Genomic DNA, 14,675 nt, shown 5'->3' on the forward strand with positions numbered 1-14,675 from the left:
AGTGTACACAGAGAAGATTATGGGATGTGTTCCTACCATACAATAATCTACATATAGCTTATAATGGACTGTTTTCATATAAGATGATAGTACTGAAATTACCAAACCAAGAATATCAATAAAGTCTGCTTAGATCAGTTACTTGCAAAAGACATGTGATCAATCATTTCACTTCATTCTAGTAAGTCTATTAAAACATGACAGCTGTAAGAGTTCTCCTCACAACTTTGTACTTTGTTTTTTACTTGTTCTTGTGACCTAACCTTGCAATGAGGCAAAAGTAATTCAAGCACAATCCTAGAATATGAAATCAATGTTCCATTCTTGCTTCTCCTTAAAGACATGAAGCTTTCATTGTGACAGAATGAAAAAACATGAGAAACACACACATAGACAATAACAAAATCAACAGAGCAGTTTCTTATTATTTATTTACACATTATACTGCAACATGTATGAACTCAATTGATTATTTACATCATAGCACATTGGAGAGATGATAATTTACTAGCCCTTCCCACACCCCAGAAATTTGCTTAATATTCAATAAGAAATGAATGAAATAATATAAATTGATTTCAGCTGATAATACCAAGTGTGATGAAGAGTACATAACACTCAGATAATATATAAAAAGCAACAAGAGCATACAGGTAAATATGGCTCTCAAACAGAAGTATGACAAAACACAACACTGGTTGGGTTAACAACTACTCTAGTTAATTGGAGGGATGGAAGGTGCCCTCTGACATAACACTCTTTACTGTGAAGGGACCAATTAACAATCTTTGCTACAAATATAGAAAAGTTCCTGCAAATAATTTCACCTTGGCCCATAGACTGTTTTATTTTGTTTGTAAGAACCCTAAAAAACCTTTGATGTTTTTCTTGGCTAGCATTTTTTGCTCATTCATGAACTCCAGGGTATGAGTAGAATTTTTAAAACTAACGTGAAAGTCTTATTAAATTAGGAATCAATTTCAAACTGTCTCAATTCTGAAGACTGAAAATCCCTTTGTACCCCTCTCTTACAGAGTTAATGCTACCAGCTTCTGAACAGTATTAAGTAGCTTGGATCAAGTCAATGGTTATATACAAGATAGATTTATGGATAAATCATAGCTCTCTGGCACTGACAACTGACAAGTTATGAATCCTTAGTTGATTGTTAAAAGTACTGCAGTGTAGTTTAGGCTACCAGTTGTCAAGGTTGTTCATTTCAATCATTGCAAAGGTTGCATAGGTTATACCACAATGTGCCTCTCCAGGTAATGAGGATTGTTCTTCCACTGTCAATAATGCTTCTAGTTCTAGGTGTTGCATAAGCTCATGCATTGATTTATTGTTATAGCTCTTACCACGCTGTGCCTCCCCAGGTAATGAGGATTGCATGGTTAAAGCTCTTACCATGCTGTACCTCTCCACGTAATGAGGATTGCATGGTTATAGCTCCTAACACACTGTACCTCTCCAGGTAATGAGGATTGCATGGTTATAGCTCCTAACACACTGTACCTCTCCAGGTAATGAGGATTGCATGGTTATAGCTCTGACCATGCTGTGCCTCTCCAGGTAATGAGGATTGCATGGTTATAGCTCTTACCATGCTGTGCCTCTCCAGGTAATGAAGATTGCATGGTTATAGCTCTGACCATGCTGTGCCTCTCCAGATAACGATTTCTCTTCCACTGTCAATAATGCTTCTAGTTCTAGGTGTTTCATAAGTTTATGTACTGTGTCTCTCCAAGTGATAAATTTTGATCCTCCACAGTGAATAAAGTTCTCACAACAATGTAACTTCATGATGAGTTTTTATAGTAGTCATTGAAATTCAGTAGCATCAAAAACTCTTCCAAATGTGGTTGGTAACCCCTAGTAACCAGCTTCGTAACCACTGAAATGAAACACATCAATAGGTTATCATTACATTACAACATGTACTAATAAACTTACAAGTGTTTCCCCTGATGCATAGAATATTGACAATGTTAAAATATAACCCAGATTTAGAAACACATAGACAGATGGTTTATTGGTACAGTTAATAAACACATCAATCAGCTGTGTGAAGATATGACAACAGACATTGAGATGAATGAGGGTCAGGATGGTGAAAGGACTGTGTGAAGATATGACAACAGACATTGAGATGAATGAGGGTCAGGATGGTGAAAGGACTGTGTGAAGATATGACAACAGACATTGAGATGAATGAGGGTCAGGATGGTGAAAGGACTGTGTGAAGATATGACAAGAGACATTGAGATGAATGAGGGTCAGGATGGTGAAAGGACTGTGTGAAGATATGACAACAGACATTGAGATGAATGAGGGTCAGGATGGTGAAAGGACTGTGTGAAGATATGACAACAGACATTGAGATGAATGAGGGTCAGGATGGTGAAAGGACTGTGTGAAGATATGACAAAAGACATTGAGATGAATGAGGGTCAGGATGGTGAAAGGACTGTGTGAAGATATGACAAAAGACATTGAGATGAATGAGGGTCAGGATGGTGAAAGGACTGTGTGAAGATATGACAACAGACATTGAGATGAATGAGGGTCAGGATGGTGAAAGGACCATGTGAAGATATGACAAAAGACATTGAGATGAATGAGGGTCAGGATGGTGAAAGGACTGTGTGAAGATATGACAAAAGACATTGAGATGAATGAGGGTCAGGATGGTGAAAGGACTGTGTGAAGATATGACAAAAGACATTGAGATGAATGAGGGTCAGGATGGTGAAAGGACTGTGTGAAGATATGACAAAAGACATTGAGATGAATGAGGGTCAGGATGGTGAAAGGACTGTGTGAAGATATGACAACAGACATTGAGATGAATGAGGGTCAGGATGGTGAAAGGACTGTGTGAAGATATGACAAAAGACATTGAGATGAATGAGGGTCAGGATGGTGAAAGGACTGTGTGAAGATATGACAAAAGACATTGAGATGAATGAGGGTCAGGATGGTGAAAGGACTGTGTGAAGATATGACAAAAGACATTGAGATGAATGAGGGTCAGGATGGTGAAAGGACTGTGTGAAGATATGACAAAAGACATTGAGATGAATGAGGGTCAGGATGGTGAAAGGACTGTGTGAAGATATGACAATAGACATTGAGATGAATGAGGGTCAGGATGGTGAAGGGACTGTGTGAAGATATGACAACAGACATTGAGATGAATGAGGAGGGATGGTGAAAGGACTGTGTGAAGATATGACAAAAGACATTGAGATGAATGAGGGTCAGGATGGTGAAAGGACTGTGTGAAGATATGACAAAAGACATTGAGATGAATGAGGGTCAGGATGGTGAAAGGACTGTGTGAAGATAAGACAAAAAACATTGAGATGAATGAGGGTCAGGATGGTGAAAGGACTGCGTGAAGATATGACAATAGACACTGAGATGAATGAGGGTCAGGATGGTGAAAGGACTGTGTGAAGATAAGACAAAAGACATTGAGATGAATGAGGGTCAGGATGGTGAAAGGACTGTGTGAAGATAAGACAAAAGACATTGAGATGAATGAGGGTCAGGATGGTGAAAGAACTGTGTGAAGATATGACAAAAGACATTGAGATGAATGAGGGTCAGGATGGTGAAAGAACTGTGTGAAGACAAGACAAAAGACATTGAGATGAATGAGGGTCAGGATGGTGAAAGGATTGTGTGAAGATATGACAAGAGACATTGAGATGAATGAGGGTCAGGATGGTGAAAGGACTGTGTGAAGATAAGACAAAAAACATTGAGATGAATGAGGGTCAGGATGGTGAAAGGACTGCGTGAAGATATGACAATAGACACTGAGATGAATGAGGGTCAGGATGGTGAAAGGACTGTGTGAAGATAAGACAAAAGACATTGAGATGAATGAGGGTCAGGATGGTGAAAGGACTGTGTGAAGATATGACAAAAGACATTGAGATGAATGAGGGTCAGGATGGTGAAAGAACTGTGTGAAGACAAGACAAAAGACATTGAGATGAATGAGGGTCAGGATGGTGAAAGGATTGTGTGAAGATATGACAAGAGACATTGAGATGAAAGAGGGTCAGAATGGTGAAAGGACTGTGTGAAGATATGACAAAAGACATTGAGATGAATGAGGGTCAGGATGGTGAAAGGACTGTGTGAAGATAAGACAAAAGACATTGAGATGAATGAGGGTCAGGATGGTGAAAGGACCGTGTGAAGATATGACAAAAGACATTGAGATGAATGAGGGTCAGGATGGTGAAAGGACTGTGTGAAGATAAGACAAAAGACATTGAGATGAATGAGGAGGGATGGTGAAAGGACTGTGTGAAGATATGACAACAGACATTGAGATGAATGAGGGTCAGGATGGTGAAAGGACTGTGTGAAGATAAGACAAAAGACATTGAGATGAATGAGGAGGGATGGTGAAAGGACTGTGTGAAGATATGACAACAGACATTGAGATGAATGAGGGTCAGGATGGTGAAAGGACTGTGTGAAGATAAGACAAAAGACATTGAGATGAATGAGGAGGGATGGTGAAAGGACTGTGTGAAGATATGACAAAAGACATTGAGATGAATGAGGGTCAGGATGGTGAAAGGACTGTGTGAAGATAAGACAAAAGACATTGAGATGAATGAGGAGGGATGGTGAAAGGACTGTGTGAAGATATGACAACAGACATTGAGATGAATGAGGGTCAGGATGGTGAAAGGACTGTGTGAAGATAAGACAAAAGACATTGAGATGAATGAGGAGGGATGGTGAAAGGACTGTGTGAAGATATGACAACAGACATTGAGATGAATGAGGGTCAGGATGGTGAAAGGACTGTGTGAAGATAAGACAAAAGACATTGAGATGAATGAGGAGGGATGGTGAAAGGACTACAATTAGACCAAGAAACAATGAGGAGATCATCAGTAGAGGCTACAGATTGAAGAAACTTTGTTTTACTGTAAAATCTCAGAATAATGCTCTGTTTGTAGAGCTTTGATATCTACTTATGAAGAGACAGTTGTGCTGAAATTTCCTTATAATGTACAACTGTATTCACTAATAAACTCTAGTTAAACTACAAACCTTTAAAGAGGAACTGTGATTTAACCTTGATAAGACTTCAACTGCGGTTTAAATACAAACCTTTAAAGAGGAACTGTGAGTAATCCTTGAAGGCAGCATAAGACTTCTTCATGTTTGCAAAGTTTGGATGATATGACTCTCCATTCATAGTCTCTCTCCATCGCTCTGACATCAGCTGACTTCGAACTTTAAGGACCAAACTAAGAATATCAGTAATCACCTTCATGACTGGAGATGCTTTCTTGTTTAGTAAACATCTGTAAACATAAACAGACATACACCAAATTGTGTGAATTTTAATTTCTTCACAACCAATTGGAAAGTTAGTTCATTAGAATATATTTTTTAATTTTAATATTTAAAGAATTTCTACTTTGATAGCCAAAACAAGTGTTTATTATCTGCTAAGAGTGGCAAAGATCTCACATTTTAATATTTCCTGCCCCAGGAAATGTGAAAAATTAAAATCTAATGTTGTTCTATGTTTGGAACGTCTAAGTAGCAGTCCGGAAGAGGCTGTTACCTGTGTGTGGTACTGTCTAGGTGGTATTCAGGGACAGGCTGTTACCTGTGTGTGGTACTGTCTAGGTGGTATTCAGGGACAGGCTGTTACCTGTGTGTGGTACTGTCTAGGTGGTATTCATGGACAGTCTGTTACCTGTGTGTGGTACTGTCTAGGTGGTATTCAGGGACAGTCTGTTACCTGTGTGTGGTACTGTCTAGGTGGTATTCAGGGACAGTCTGTTACCTGTGTGTGGTACTGTCTAGGTGGTATTCAGGGACAGGCTGTTACCTGTGTGTGGTACTGTCTAGGTGGTATTCAGGGACAGTCTGTTACCTGTGTGTGGTACTGTCTAGGTGGTATTCAGGGACAGGCTGTTACCTGTGTGTGGTACTGTCTAGGTGGTATTCAGGGACAGGCTGTAACCTGTGTGTGGTACTGTCTAGGTGGTATTCAGGGACAGTCTGTTACCTGTGTGTGGTACTGTCTAGGTGGTATTCAGGGACAGTCTGTTACCTGTGTGTGGTACTGTCTAGGTGGTATTCAGGGACAGGCTGTTACCTGTGTGTGGTACTGTCTAGGTGGTATTCAGGGACAGGCTGTTACCTGTGTGTGGTACTGTCTAGGTGGTATTCAGGGACAGTCTGTTACCTGAGTGTGGTACTGTCTAGGTGGTATTCAGGGACAGGCTGTTACCTGTGTGTGGTACTGTCTAGGTGGTATTCAGGGACAGGCTGTTACCTGAGTGTGGTACTGTCTAGGTGGTATTCAGGGACAGTCTGTTACCTGAGTGTGGTACTGTCTAGGTGGTATTCAGGGACAGTCTGTTACCTGAGTGTGGTACTGTCTAGGTGGTATTCAGGGACAGTCTGTTACCTGTGTGTGGTACTGTCTGAGTGGTATTCAGGGACAGTCTGTTACCTGTGTGTGGTACTGTCTAGGTGGTATTCAGGGACAGTCTGTTACCTGAGTGTGGTAGTGTCTAGGTGGTATTCAGGGACAGGCTGTTACCTGTGTGTGGTACTGTCTAGGTGGTATTCAGGGACAGTCTGTTACCTGAGTGTGTTACTGTCTATGTGGTATTCAGGGACAGGCTGTTACCTGTGTGTGGTACTGTCTAGGTGGTATTCAGGGACAGGATGTTTCCTGTGTGTGGTACTGTCTAGGTGGTAATCAGGGACAGTCTGTTATCTGTGTGTGGTAGTGTCTAGGTGGTATTCAGGGACAGGATGTTACCTGTGTGTGGTACTGTCTAGGTGGTATTCAGGGACAGGATGTTACCTGAGTGTGGTAGTGTCTAGGTGGTATTCAGGGACAGGCTGTTACCTGTGTGTGGTACTGTCTAGGTGGTATTCAGGGACAGTCTGTTACCTGTGTGTGGTACTGTCTAGGTGGTATTCAGGGACAGTCTGTTACCTGAGTGTGGTAGTGTCTAGGTGGTATTCAGGGACAGGCTGTTACCTGTGTGTGGTACTGTCTAGGTGGTATTCAGGGACAGTCTGTTACCTGAGTGTGGTACTGTCTAGGTGGTGTGGTATTCAGGGACAGTCTGTTACCTGAGTGTGGTACTGTCTAGGTGGTATTCAGGGACAGTCTGTTACCTGAGTGTGGTACTGTCTAGGTGGTATTCAGGGACAGTCTGTTACCTGTGTGTGGTACTGTCTGAGTGGTATTCAGGGACAGTCTGTTACCTGTGTGTGGTACTGTCTAGGTGGTATTCAGGGACAGTCTGTTACCTGAGTGTGGTAGTGTCTAGGTGGTATTCAGGGACAGGCTGTTACCTGTGTGTGGTACTGTCTAGGTGGTATTCAGGGACAGTCTGTTACCTGAGTGTGTTACTGTGTATGTGGTATTCAGGGACAGGCTGTTACCTGTGTGTGGTAGTGTCTAGGTGGTATTCAGGGACAGGATGTTTCCTGTGTGTGGTACTGTCTAGGTGGTAATCAGGGACAGTCTGTTATCTGTGTGTGGTATTGTCTAGGTGGTATTCAGGGACAGTCTGTTACCTGTGTGTGGTACTGTCTAGGTGGTATTCAGGGACAGGCTGTTACCTGTGTGTGGTACTGTCTAGGTGGTATTCAGGGACAGTCTGTTACCTGAGTGTGGTAGTGTCTAGGTGGTATTCAGGGACAGGATGTTACCTGTTTGTGGTACTGTCTAGGTGGTATTCAGGGACAGGATGTTACCTGAGTGTGGTAGTGTCTAGGTGGTATTCAGGGACAGGCTGTTACCTGTGTGTGGTACTGTCTAGGTGGTATTCAGGGACAGTCTGTTACCTGTGTGTGGTACTGTCTAGGTGGTATTCAGGGACAGTCTGTTACCTGAGTGTGGTAGTGTCTAGGTGGTATTCAGGGACAGTCTGTTACCTGTGTGTGGTACTGTCTAGGTGGTATTCAGGGACAGGATGTTACCTGAGTGTGGTACTGTCTAGGTGGTATTCAGGGACAGGCTGTTACCTGAGTGTGGTACTGTCTAGGTGGTATTCAGGGACAGTCTGTTACCTGTGTGTGGTACTGTCTAGGTGGTGGTATTCAGGGACAGTCTGTTACCTGTGTGTGGTACTGTCTAGGTGGTATTCAGGGACAGGCTGTTACCTGTGTGTGGTACTGTCTAGGTGGTGGTATTCAGGGACAGTCTGTTACCTGAGTGTGGTAGTGTCTAGGTGGTAATCAGGGACAGTCTGTTACCTGTGTGTGGTACTGTCTAGGTGGTATTCAGGGACAGTCTGTTACCTGAGTGTGGTACTGTCTAGGTGGTATTCAGGGACAGTCTGTTACCTGTGTGTGGTACTGTCTAGGTGGTGGTATTCAGGGAGTGTCTGTTATCTGTGTGTGGTACTGTCTAGGTGGTATTCAGGGACAGGCTGTTACCTGTGTGTGGTACTGTCTAGGTGGTATTCAGGGACAGGCTATTACCTGTGTGTGGTACTGTCTAGGTGGTATTCAGGGACAGTCTGTTTCCTGTGTGTGGTACTGTCTAGGTGGTATTCAGGGACAGTCTGTTACCTGTGTGTGGTACTGTCTAGGTGGTGGTATTCAGGGAGTGTCTGTTATCTGTGTGTGGTACTGTCTAGGTGGTATTCAGGGACAGTCTGTTACCTGTGTGTGGTACTGTCTAGGTGGTATTCAGGGACAGTCTGTTACCTTTGTGTGGTACTGTCTAGGAGGTATTCAGGGACAGGCTGTTACCTGTGTGTGGTACTGTCTAGGTGGTATTCAGGGACAGTCTGTTACCTTTGTGTGGTACTGTCTAGGAGGTATTCAGGGACAGTCTGTTACCTGTGTGTGGTACTGTCTAGGTGGTATTCAGGGACAGTCTGTTACCTGTGTGTGGTACTGTCTAGGTGGTATTCAGGGACAGTCTGTTACCTGTGTGTGGTACTGTCTAGGTGGTATTCAGGGACAGGCTGTTACCTGTGTGTGGTACTGTCTAGGTGGTATTCAGGGACAGGCTGTTACCTTTGTGTGGTACTGTCTAGGTGGTATTCAGGGACAGGCTGTTACCTGTGCGTGGTACTGTCTAGGTGGTATTCAGGGACAGTCTGTTACCTGTGTGGTACTGTCTAGGTGGTATTCAGGGACAGGCTGTTACCTGTGTGTGGTACTGTCTAGGTGGTATTCAGGGACAGGCTGTTACCTGTGTGTGGTACTGTCTAGGTGGTATTCAGGGACAGTCTGTTACCTTTGTGTGGTACTGTCTAGGAGGTATTCAGGGACAGGCTGTTACCTGTGTGTGGTACTGTCTAGGTGGTATTCAGGGACAGGCTGTTACCTGTGTGTGGTACTGTCTAGGTGGTATTCAGGGACAGGCTGTTACCTGTGTGTGGTACTGTCTAGGTGGTATTCAGGGACAGGCTGTTACCTGAGTGTGGTACTGTCTAGGTGGTATTCAGGGACAGTCTGTTACCTGAGTGTGGTACTGTCTAGGTGGTATTCAGGGACAGGCTGTTACCTGTGTGTGGTACTGTCTAGGTGGTATTCAGGGACAGTCTGTTACCTGAGTGTGGTACTGTCTAGGTGGTATTCAGGGACAGGCTGTTACCTGTGTGTGGTACTGTCTAGGTGGTATTCAGGGACAGGCTGTTACCTGTGTGTGGTACTGTCTAGGTGGTATTCAGGGACAGGCTGTTACCTGTGTGTGGTACTGTCTAGGTGGTATTCAGGGACAGTCTGTTACCTGTGTGTGGTACTGTCTAGGAGGTATTCAGGGACAGGCTGTTACCTGAGTGTGGTACTGTCTAGGTGGTATTCAGGGACAGGCTGTTACCTGTGTGTGGTACTGTCTAGGTGGTATTCAGGGACAGTCTGTTTCCTGTGTGTGGTACTGTCTAGGTGGTATTCAGGGACAGGCTGTTACCTGAGTGTGGTACTGTCTAGGTGGTATTCAGGGACAGGCTGTTACCTGTGTGTGGTACTGTCTAGGTGGTATTCATGGGTAGGATCTTACCTGTGCATGGCGCTGTCTAAATATCGAGCATGTTGACTCCTCAGGTCATCAAGATTATGAACCTGTAAAATAAATCAGTAATTTTTGAATATCTTAAGCTTCATCAGTTAATGAATAAAAATCTTATAAATAAAAGATTCAGCATTATCCAGGCTGTTATAAAGAATGCATACATTCTCTCACATTCAGTAGAATCCAGATTGGTACAAATAATGTATACACTCTCTCACATTCAGCATAATCCAGGCTGGTTTAAAGAATGTATACACTCTCTCACATTCAGCATAATCCAGGCTGGTATAAAACATGGTTAAACTCTCTCACATTCATCAGAATCCAGACTGGTTAAAGAATGTATGTACATTCTCTCACACTCAGCAGAATCCAGGCTAATACAAAGGATGTATATACTCTCTCACATTCAACAGAATCCAGCCTGGTGTAAAGAATGTACTGCCTTTAACTCAGCAGAGTCCAGGCTGGTATAAAGAATATATACATTCTCACACATTCAGCAGAACAGGCGGGTTTAAAGAATGTATACACCCTCTCACATAGATCAGAATCCAGGCGTATAATGAATGCATACACTCTTTCTAATTCAGTAGAATCTAGGCTGGTATAATGAATGCATACACTCTCTCACATAGATCAGAATCCAGGCTGGTATAATGAATGCATACACCCTCTCACATAGATCAGAATCCAGGCTGGTATAATGAATGCATACACTCTCTCACATAGATCAGAATCCAGGCTGGTATAATGAATGCATACACTCTTTCTAATTCAGTAGAATCTAGGCTGGTATAAAGAAACATAAAAGTTCTCTCACATTTTGTTTCAGATTCTGTTTGAATTCTTCCCAGCTGACGTGAATGACTTGGTTGACAACGTAACTTTGCATTACACTCACAAAATGCTGCATCTCGTGTCTAGAAATGAAAAGTGAGAGAAACACATTAGAATGTTGGTAATTGTAGCCATAGCTGTGACAAAAACAAAATCATGGAGAAGGTGCCAAGGGAACAAGACAAATTAGTAATTACGCCTGGCCGAGAGCATCCAATATCAAAATCAATGAAGCTATCCAAGCTAATTCAAAGATAATTTCTGCATACGATATATGAGGAGTAGTATTTACTACTGATAATCTTAACTGTGTACACGACTGGTCTTAGTAATTTCTCTAATGCTGATAGAAATTTACTGATGTGATTATGTATCATGGTTTAACATGTATAGAGTCATTCTAAATCTAACATCTAAAACGATTTGGTTTTCATTAACCACTGTGACCTTACGTCACTTTGACTTGGATTATTTTCAGAATTAACCTAATTTTAGACCTCCCTCAATTGATTGGCTTGTTTATGCCATCTACAGAACATTGTTGTTATAAAATAAGGAAAGAATAATTGACCTGAATAACTGTAGCTGGTGGTACTGGTGTGATGAGGCTGCATTCTGTATCTTGGCTGTAAAAACAAACACAAGTTCATTAAGATTCAACAGTGCTCATGTCCTAAATTCCATTACAAGATGAACTGTAAGGTCCCACCACACCTGTCTAGTTAACCTGTCTTTCCTATTACAGATAATCCTTTACAAGATTAACTGTAAGGTCTCACCACACCTGTCTGGTTAACCTGTCTTTCCTATTACAGATAATCCTTTACATGATTAACTGTAAGGTCCCACCACACCTGTCTAGTTGACCTGTCTTTCCTATTACAGATAATCCTTTACAAGATTAACTGTAAGGTCTCACCACACCTGTCTAGTTAACCTGTCTTTCCTATTAAAGATAATCCTTTACAAGATTAACTGTAAGGTCCCACCACACCTGTCTAGTTAACCTGTCTTTCCTATTAAAGATAATCGTTTACAAGATTAACTGTAAGGTCCAACCACACCTGTCTTTCCTAGTACAGATAATCCTTTACAAGATTAACTGTAAGGTCCCACCACACCTGTCTAGTTAACCTGTCTTTCCTATTAAAGATAATCCTTTACAAGATTAACTGTAAGGTCCCACCACACCTGTCTTTCCTAGTACAGATAATCCTTTACAAGATTAACTTTAAGGTTTCACCACACCTGTCTAGTTAACCTGTCTTTCCTATTATAGATAATCCTTTAAAAGATTAACTTTAAGGTTTCACCACACCTGTCTAGTTAACCTGCCTTTCCTATTATAGATAATCCTTTACAAGATTAACTGTAAGGTCTCACCACACCTGTCTAGTTAACCTGTCTTTCCTATTACAGATAATCCGTTACAAGATTAACTGTAAGGTCACACCACACCTGTCTTTCCTAGTACAGATAATCCTTGACAAGATTAACTTTTAGGTCTCACCACATCTGTCTAGTTGATGATGGATGTCTCTCAGTACCCAGGCAGTTCGTTTCAGTTTGAACAAGAAAAGGAAGATCCTATTATATACAGCAAGGCAAGCATCTGTGATAACAATATTGCTTGGCCAATCAACCTGATGAGAAGAACAAGAATATTTCTTTGAGTTACTTATCAGTTACTCAACCGACTGGTCCATGGCAGCCAAGATCTTGAGGCATGAACAAAGAGTACAAGCTTAAAAACTCATTTCTCTTCAATGGTGAACTTGTGCATACCAAAATGGAGAGGATTACTCTACTGTCTAATGCAGCAAGAAAGGTAACAGGGATCAATTTATGATGTTGAAAAAGCATCAACCATTTAATTCTCATAATATTTAATTCCAATTTCTAATGCATATCCATTTAAGATTTGTTATATAGACTGAGGGCCTACATGAGATTAATAACAGGCACAGGGAAATACTTTGACAATGAAAATTCATCTGGTATAAATTGCAAAACAAATTGCCCAGTTAGAGACCAATTGAGATAACCTTTGACCCTTAAGCCAATTTTCCAACATTTGAGATATTGACCCCTTGAAAGTCAGAGGGTGGAACCTGATAGGAGGTTGAAGTACAGGTTTAAGCAAGAGTTTGAAGAACTCTGAAGCAGATTTCATTACATGTATGCCAGGTATGTTTTGTTGAAGACATATGGAGCCCTTCACAGAACTAAATGGAACTGAATTTGACCAAACTATGTTCACCAAAAAAAAATCATAGCATTGTAGAATTCACGGATTACTTGTAGCTTTCATTTTGGAGTTATCATGTTTAAAATGTTTTGGGCCTTCGATGCCTGTTGACCTAATGTGACCTTTGACCTCTACCACTTTCAAAAGGATGCTTGCACTAACCAAACTGGGTTTACATCCTAAGAAAGATGTACTTCTTGTGTCATCATGTTTACAAGATTTCAGACTTTCACTTAAATGTTGACCGCAAATGACCTTTGACCTCCAACAATTTCAATCTGGTTCTTCTGCTGAAATACTTTAGTTTTTCCTAAAATACTAGTTTGTAATACAGCTTTCTTCAATATGTAAATATAATGATTGTTGTATGATTTACACCTTACACTATTCTATGCATATGTTAAAAACAATGTTACATAGATCATTCTTACCTTATATTTAAGCTCAAGACAGTCAAGGATATCAATTGCTGTGAAAATCAAACAAATTTTTACTTTTAAGGAGTGTAAAGCAAAGGAGATTAAGTTGGAGCAACAGTGCAGAACCCTTTAAACTGTTTATTAGACAGACACTCATTTTTGGGAGAGGTCAGTACTAGACATTCAATGCAGTATCAACCAATCGCAAAAATGATCCCTAGATGACATAAGAAAAGACTTCAATCAAACCAGAAATAAGAGTAACTTTGGTAGGAGAACCATTTTCTATTCTATGAAACAAAAACCACAAACAAGCCTTAGATTAGCTGATCTATAGCCATAAACAAACCTTATATTAGCTGATCTATAGCCATAAACAAACCTTAGATTAGCTGATCTAAAGCCATAAACAAACCTTAGATTAGCTGATCTATAGCCATAAACAAACCTTATATTAGCTGATCAATAGCCATAAACAAACCTTATATTAGCTGATCTATAGCCACAAACAAACCTTATATTAGCTGATCTATAGCCACAAACAAACCTTAGATTAGCTGATCTATAGCCATAAACAAACCTTATATTAGCTGATCTATAGCCATAAACAACCCTTAGATAAGCTGATCTATAGTCATAAACAACCCCTAGATTAGCTGATCTATAGCCATAAACAAACCTTATATTAGCTGATCTATAGCCATAAACCACCCTTAGATAAGCTGATCTATAGCCATAAACAAACCATATATTAGCTGATCTATAGCCATAAACAACCCTTAGATTAGCTGATCTATAGCCACAAACAAACCTTAGCTGATCTATAGCCATAAAAAACCTTATATTAGCTGATCTATAGCCATAAACAACCCTTAGATTAGCTGATCTATAGCCACAAACAAACCTTATATTAGCTGATCTATAGCCATAAACAACCCTTAGATTAGCTGATCTATAGCCATAAACAAACCTTAGATTAGCTGATCTATAGCCATAAACAAACCTTATATTAGCTGATCTATAGCAATAAACCACCCTTAGATTAGCTGATCTATAGCCATAAACAAACCTTAGATTAGCTGATCTAAAGCCACAAACAAGCCTTAGATTAGCTGATCTATAG

At 40.9% G+C, this 14,675-nt stretch overlaps 1 protein-coding gene across 2 annotated transcripts in view; it reads right to left on the bottom strand.

The window, feature by feature from the left end:
• Positions 1–414: 414 nt before the first annotated feature.
• LOC139961256 (gamma-tubulin complex component 6-like) overlaps positions 415–14,675 on the bottom strand; it is a 90,983-nt gene continuing 76,722 nt past the window's right edge. For both annotated transcript variants that reach the window (XM_071960340.1, XM_071960341.1), the window contains exons 23-29: positions 13,565–13,602; positions 12,396–12,528; positions 11,457–11,511; positions 10,869–10,968; positions 10,034–10,095; positions 5,146–5,342; positions 415–1,894 (exon numbers count right to left, since the gene is read on the bottom strand). In XM_071960340.1, the coding sequence (XP_071816441.1) occupies positions 1,800–1,894; positions 5,146–5,342; positions 10,034–10,095; positions 10,869–10,968; positions 11,457–11,511; positions 12,396–12,528; positions 13,565–13,602 (680 nt within the window). In that variant the 3' untranslated portion in view covers positions 415–1,799. The remainder of the gene's footprint in view (positions 1,895–5,145; positions 5,343–10,033; positions 10,096–10,868; positions 10,969–11,456; positions 11,512–12,395; positions 12,529–13,564; positions 13,603–14,675) is intronic.

Source organism: Apostichopus japonicus, chromosome 20, assembly GCF_037975245.1.
Source record: "Apostichopus japonicus isolate 1M-3 chromosome 20, ASM3797524v1, whole genome shotgun sequence".
NCBI lineage: Eukaryota > Metazoa > Echinodermata > Holothuroidea > Aspidochirotida > Stichopodidae > Apostichopus > Apostichopus japonicus.